This window comes from Belonocnema kinseyi, chromosome 8 (genome assembly GCF_010883055.1).
Source record: "Belonocnema kinseyi isolate 2016_QV_RU_SX_M_011 chromosome 8, B_treatae_v1, whole genome shotgun sequence".
Classification (NCBI taxonomy): domain Eukaryota; kingdom Metazoa; phylum Arthropoda; class Insecta; order Hymenoptera; family Cynipidae; genus Belonocnema; species Belonocnema kinseyi.
Window position 1 is genome coordinate 28,814,502 of NC_046664.1, and position 7,780 is coordinate 28,822,281.

General features: G+C 23.8%; 1 protein-coding gene across 1 annotated transcript in view; it reads right to left on the reverse strand.

The window, feature by feature from the left end:
• LOC117177873 overlaps positions 1 to 6,612 on the reverse strand; it is a 20,030-nt gene extending 13,418 nt beyond the window's left edge. Inside the window, exons 1-2 of the mRNA XM_033368915.1 lie at positions 6,452 to 6,612; positions 4,343 to 4,487 (exon numbers count right to left, since the gene is read on the reverse strand). Coding sequence (XP_033224806.1) covers positions 4,343 to 4,344 — 2 coding nt within the window. The 5' untranslated portion in view covers positions 4,345 to 4,487; positions 6,452 to 6,612. The remainder of the gene's footprint in view (positions 1 to 4,342; positions 4,488 to 6,451) is intronic.
• Between the last annotated feature and the right edge of the window lie 1,168 nt (positions 6,613 to 7,780).

Consider the following 7,780-nt stretch of genomic DNA (forward strand, 5'->3'; position numbering starts at 1 on the left):
TTTAGTCAAACAGTTGAATTTTCAACCAAAAAGGTTTATTTTTAATCAAAAAAAATCTCAATTGGCATAAAAAGAATTTTCTACGAAACCGTATAATTTTCTCCAAAATTTTTGAACTTTAAAACCAAAATGACCAATTTTTTTTGGTCATTTGAATATTCATACCGAAAATATGGATTTAAATAAAACAAAACAAAAACGAATTTTCAACAAAATACATAAATTTTTAACCAAAGAAGGAAAATAAAATTGTCCATAAAACCGTTGAAAATTCTGCAAAATTTTTAAATTTCAAAACTATATTGACGAGATTTTTACAAAACACTTAAATTCTAATCCCGAAAATATCAATTTGAACTGAAAACAGAATTTTCAAAAAAATAGTTATATTTTATAAGAAGAAGATGAATGTGTAACCAAAGGGATAAATTTTTGCACAGACAGTTGGATTTTGAAAGAAGAATATTTATTTTTTACTAAAAAGAAGGAATTCTCATCAAAAAATAATTTTTTAACCAAAGATATGAAATTTAAACCAAGAGTTTTAATTTTCAACCAAATATTTGAATCCTCAACCAAAAGAGATTAATTTCCCATCGAACAGTTAAATTTAAAACCAAAAGGGATTAATTTTCCACCAAGACCAATCAATTTTCAACCAAGAAAGATTACTTTTATACCATAAAAGATGAATCTTTAATCAAAAAGACAAAATTTTAACAAACAATCAAAGATTAATTTTTCATTAAAAATACCATGTTCGAAAAAAAATTATAATAGTTACATTTTCAGTTACAAAAATTAGGTTTTAATAACCAAAAAACGAAGTTTCAACAATACACATACATATACAAGCAAAGAGGTGATTTACTAAATAACATAATAAATCTTTAACAACAACAAAATTAATTTTCAACAAAGTTTGCTTATGAATATTTTAAGAGATCTATTAATAATTGAGTCTAAATAATTTTATCTCAATTTTTTCAAAGAAGTCTTTTTATAGTTTAGCCCTAAAGATGATTTTAAAAATTTTTAACCATGAAGATGAATTTTGTAAAAATGGAATAGCTAGATTTTTAACGAAAGAGATGAATTTTAAACAAAAACAATAAAGTTTTAATAAGGTAATTCAACTTTCAACTAAGCACTTGAATTTTTTACTAAAAAATATTTTCGGTTTGAGGTGTAAAATAATTTTTAATACAAAATAAAAATGTCAAAATATAATTTTTTATTTTTTAAGTTTATGTGTTTTTCGGATTATATAAATATCATTTTCCTGAGGTTCTGCAGAAAATTTTAAAATAAGTTTGAAAAATTAAGATATTTCAAATCAAAATACCAATACAAAATCTTCAAACCAATATTTGAATTTTTAATCAAAAATATTTTTATGTTAAATCAAAAACAATTTAAATCATCAAAAAAGACAAATTTCTAATAAAATAGTTGAATCCTCAACCAAAAAGAATCATTTTCAACTAGTTGTATTTTTAACCAAATATGATTATATATCTTCCAATGAGACGAATTTTTACCAAAATGATTAATTTTCTACCAGAAAAGGCGAGTTTTCTAGGAAAAATGTAGTAGTTCATATTTCAATCCGAAGAGATGTTAGTTAACTTTCAATCGAATAGTTAAATTTCAAGCTGAAAATATTTTTGCACAAAAAAAAAGTTTTGAACAAAATGCTAAACAATAAAAGTACATACGTTTTTAACCAATTAGTTGAATTTCTAAAACAAAAAAAAAACAATTTTAAACCAATGATGGAATATTTAGTATATATGATGGATTATTTAGAAAGGATAAGATTGTAAAAAATATATAGATTTAAACGGAAAGATTGTAAGGAACGGAAGTCATGTAAACCCTTAGGGGACACATTATGAATAAAGAAGAAACAATTTTAATTAAAAATAAAACACAATATAATTTAACCAAAAAGACGAATTTTCAGCAAAATAGTTGAATCCGCAAAAAAAAAGATTAATTTTGAACCATGCAGACGCATTGTTGAACGAAAAATTTGAATCAGTAGTTACTAGTTACATTTTCTAGTAAATTGTTTTATTTCCAAACCGAAAATACGAAATTTATACAAAAATTTAAATTTTCAACAAAGAAGTAAATTTTCAAAAAATTACATAAATTTTCAAACGAAAAGCTAAATTTTAAAACTAAAATTATAAATTTTTAAACAAGAATGGAATTATTAAATTTTCATATAAAAATTAATTTTTAGTTAAAAAACACAAATATTCTACAAAACGGTTGAATTAACTACCAAACTGTGACAAAAAGACGAATTTTCCATATCAAAATATTGAATTTTCAACTAGAAAATATGAAATTTCAAAAACCAAATTAATTTTTATTTAAAAAAAAAGAATATTTTACAAACCAGTTCAATTTACTACCACATAGTTTAATATTCTGCCAAATTTTGGAAATTCCAACATAAAAAGATCAATTTTCTATACAAAACTGTTGAATTTTCAACCAGCAAATACTAGTTAAAATTAATTTTTACTCCAAACATGGGAAGTTTTTCAATATTATAATAATATAGTATTTCAATTTTTCACGAAAGAGTTAAATATTGTAAACATAAGAAAACAAATTGTCAACAAGAAATAAAACATTTAATTTTAAACCAATAAGACGAATTTCCAAAAAAATTAAAAAAACTAAAACATCAATAAAAATAGAATAGTTAAAATTTACTTTCAACAAATTAATTTTTGATTGAAAAAGAAAACAAATTGTTTATAAACGAGTTGAATTTTCTATGATATAGTTCAATTTTGATCAAATTATTGATTTTTAAAGACAAAAAGACCAATTTTTTGTACAACTATTGAATTTTCAATAATAAAATATCAAACGAAATTAGATTTTGCCCCCCAAAAAAAGAGAAGTTTCTCAAGATTCAACAAAAGATATAACTTTCTGCTAAAATTTTGAATCTTTAACAACAAAAAATGAATTTTTGAGAAACTAGTTCAACTTTGGACGAAACCGAAGAAAATTAATTCTCAATAAAAATGAAATATTTGATATTTCAAAAAAAAATATTTAAATTAAAAATAAAACACAATATAATTTGATCAGAAAAAAAGGATTTTCAGCAAAATAGTTGAATCCTTAACCAAAAAAGATTCATTTTCAAACAAACAGTTGCATTTTTAACCAAAATATTTTATTTTCAATAAAAAAATACGAATTTTCAACAAAATGCAAAAAAGTTATTTTTTTTACAAAATAGTTGAATTTTCTACAACTCTGTTAAATTTGTAAGCCAAAGCGAAAAATCCCCCCCCCCCCCACAACAATAAAATTTTTAACAAAAAAATTGAATTTTCTGAGTAATAATTGTTGAATTTTCAACAATAAAGCGGAATTTCAAACCAAAAAATATAAATTCTTCACAAAGCACTTAATTTTCAAACAAAGTGTTCAATTTTCAACTAAGGTTATCAATGAACAATTTAAGAAATTAGTTTTTAATAAATCAGTTCAACTTCAGACCAAAAAGTTTAATTATCAATCTAAAAAATGAATTTTCATAAAAAATTGTACCCCATCTAAGACAGAATAAAAAATTGCTTCTCTACGACCCCCCGGCCCCCAAAAAAAGAAGACTGCGCAATTTACGAGTGGTCCCAAATCAGCACGTGCTTTCATATCTTTTATTAATGCGAACACAACAATAGAAAAATATGAATTAAGTGGAATTTAAAGCCCTATAATATTAAAGTTAATTTTTTTAAATCATAAAGGGAGTCCCCTCCCCCCAAACTCTTTCTCATACTTTCTTTGCCGACAACTAAAAATTGCCCGCTTTCGAAAAATTTTCTTTATCCGCCCTAAAACTGAATAGTTTTAAATTCTTATATTTTATTATTATTAATAATGTATCGTCAAACCTTTCAGGGTAATCATGACTCAATCAGTTTTAGTCGTGGATCAAGCAATTAAGTATATGAGCCTTGATAAAGGGGCGGGGGGTCGATTAATATCCAACTTTTTTCGTTTCTGACATTTTTAATTTAAATAAATGACTTTAATTTCAAAAGAATGAGAAAACTTAGTTTCACCGAATAAGAAAGTTTGAGGAATATTTGTCTGCAAAATGAGATGGTGAGAATAACTTTCTGAGTGAAGAAAAAGCACTTCAAGAATGAATCGTTGAAAATATCAAGACTCTTACATTTCTTATCTTGGGATGATTCAGATACTTTTTTTTTTTTTAACGACATTGCACCTGAAAATATAATACTTGTGCAAGGTTCAATGATCGGTCATGATTCAGAGCCATCATGCGGTTACTCACATTGTATACAATGTGAAAGAGATGCCTGGATGTCACGGTAGCGGAACAAAATCCTCGCAGGATCACGCCGCTGTCCTGCCGTTATCTCGAACTGGCTCACAGTTATCTTCCACTTTACAGTTAGATACCGCTTCTTGATAGTTTTCTACGTTAAGAGAAAATAGTAAATTGATCAGAAATTGTTAGATTTTCATTTTACAACCATTTTCAAACTAGATTAGTTTTAATAATTACTAGAAGCATAACTCATTATTAATTATCTTTTTATTTGATCAAAAGGGATTTTTAGCCTCAGATTCTCTGATTATTCAAGTCAAAATTAGGATTTGATTAAGAAATTAGCGGGTAGTCTTAAGATTAAAATATATTTCCAGTTACTTTTATTTATTAAAAGTGGAAGAAAATAAATTATTAATTTCAGAAAAATTAAACTGTATACCTTATTTTTCTGAATGTTTAATTTAATATGAATTCTATTAAATCTTAAACGATATGTATGAAAATAGAAATTTATCAAATAAAAGCGATTAATTGAACGTTTTTAAGACTTTGAATATCTATAATGTTCCAAAAATGTAAAATACGATGATAAACATTTTTAATACTGAAATGGTTTAATTATTTCAGAACTGAGTTTAGAATTTTAAATCTGTCATTAAAATTTTTTTTTAATAAATAAAGAATAATAGGCATCAAAAGTATCAAAAATTCTTCGGAAATTATCCACTTGAGTTCATTTATCAATAATTAATAATAATAATAATAATAATAATTGAAATCCATCAATCAACATGAAATTTAAAATAAGTTCTAATAATCCCGCCAGACTATTAAATATATGAAATGCAGAAAAATCTATTTAGTTTAATACATTCTTGAAAATATTTAATGAAATCAATTTTATTTATCTACTTTTGATTCAACCAAGATATATTTCACTAATTATTCATATTCTAATGAACTACACAAACAATATTTAATTATAAATTAAATTTTCAACTTTTGTAAAATTATATATATATATTTAGAAAAATGTTGGAAAGTTTTTATTTATTTTAAAAGAGTTAACTTCTTGGACAATTTTGATCTATTCATATAATGAATCTTTAACCGAAAACTATTTTTTTTATTTAAATTTATTTTATAGATAGACGTGACCTGAAAATAATAAATTTTCTTCTGTTGATTTAAGTTTGATAATCAAATTGCTCGTTTTGAAAACATACAGAGACAATAATTATCTCAATTTATAAAAATTAATTGATCACATTTTGTTCACTTGTCCTTTAATCCACATCCGGGATTTGGTTCTAAAAACTGTTTGTTTTTTGTTTAATTTGGAAAATAATTTTCGAATTAAGACAATGTTTAAAAATCCGATTGCTACACTTCAAGAACCAGGTGATGAAATTGTTCGAAATTTTTAAAAACTACCCCTTCCAACTTTTTATTAGTTAAAAATCACGAAATTAAAGCCAGAAGTTCAAAATCGATGAAAATTTATTTAGTATAAAATAATAATCAATAAAAAATTAATATAGTTTAATTTAAGAAATTTCACATTTCATATGGTTCTTATGAAGCTCTTTTTTATAGTCTTTCTTATTTTATTCTGCTTTATATTTCCAAATCAAAATTAATAAATATTTTAATCACACATACAAAAATATTTGTTTAACAATCGAATTAATAGTTTCATTCATTCTGAGGGCTTTCATAATGTTTATATTTCTTTCAACTCTTTTAGAACTAGCATCCCATTCTTAAAAAATTCTCCAAAATGTTATAATAATGTATAAATAAAATTTGTCTCGATTATTCCACAGAGTTAATATTCAATATCTCATATATCTGCAATTTAGAACAGTTTTTACTTTTTCAAAAAAATCACATAAATAGTTTATTTATATTTTTCTATTATTCCTTATTCATTAAACTAAGTTAAAAAAATTATTCACAAAATAAAAGCATTCTATTAATATTTATAAGGTCTTGTTATAAAATATTTTAAAATGTTTCTTTGTGATAAATATTGAAACACAAAAATTCAACAGTAATTCTATTTTTTTAATATACCGAATGATTTACTTATGATAAAATATTAATTACCTGAATTAGGTCCTGAAATAGGTCGCTCACATCTTCACTGCTCGACGTACTCGCAACAACTGATGCTTCAGTCATTGATGCTACTGTATTTACATATACTATAGCTATAGGATTGTTTCGCTCACACACACTCAGCTTTCGACCCCGAGAACCGTTGTTTTCTGAGTGTAAAAAAATTGTCATGTAAACATGAGAAACGCATTTTAGCATTAGAATCTTATATGCTATGCTAAACAATAGCTTTTTTCTTAAAAGTTCCAATCCATAAATTACTTCCGAAGCTGGTTTTGTTTATTTAAAAAATAAAATATATTATTATGTTTAAAAACATAATATATGTTTTCTCAATAAAAAAGGTGTTTTAAGATGAAGTGCTGTCCAGGAATAAATAAAACAATATTTTGTTGTTACGCAGAAGGTTTTTTTAAAATTTTTTGAGGTACACGAATATTCAAATTACTTACAAGAAATGAAATTTTATCAGTTTATTTTTAAACTTATATAAATATAAATTTTATAAGATTCTTGAGAAAATTAGAAAATATTTTTGAATATTTCAGATGTTTCAAAAAAAAAAAAATCCAGAAGATTAAAAGAAAAAATTTTATGTCACAAGATTTGAGAAAATATTAGGAAAAATTCGAGCCTTTTTAAAAGATATGTAGGTCTCTTACAAGTTTGGAAGAAATCAACAATATTTGATAAATCTTCGTAAATGCTTGCAAGTTTTTAAATATTTTAAATTCATTTAAATACTCCTAAATTCCTAAAAATATTTTTAGCAGACTCGAATGTTTCTTAAATTTTTGAAAAAAGATTCTTTTAAATCATCTAAAGTTTTTGTATGTTTTTTTTCTTTTTCAATCTCTTAAAATCTTCTGAATATTTCTGGAATTCACCGAATCTGGTACAAAATTCGTATATTTTGTTAGAAAGTCGTCTTTTTGGGTAGAAAATTATTCTTGTTTGTTGAAAATTCTATTTTTTGGCTGAGAATTTAACTATCTTGTTACAAATTCACCTTCCTTTATTAAAAATTGTACTATATGTTATATATTTTTTTTATTTAAAAGTTCACTGTTTTATAAAACATTCAACATTTCAACTAAAAAAAAATTTACTCTTTTGTCGAAAATTCATCTTTCATGGTTGAAAATGAACTTTTTTGGTGAAAATTCAACTGTCTCCTAAACAAACTGTCATTTTGTCTTAACAAATTAACTAATTTAGTAGAAAAATATACTTTTTGGTTGAAAAATCATATTTTTCGTTTGAAAATTTAACTTTTTTTTTAAATAATTCATCTTTTTGGTTTAAGAATTAACAACT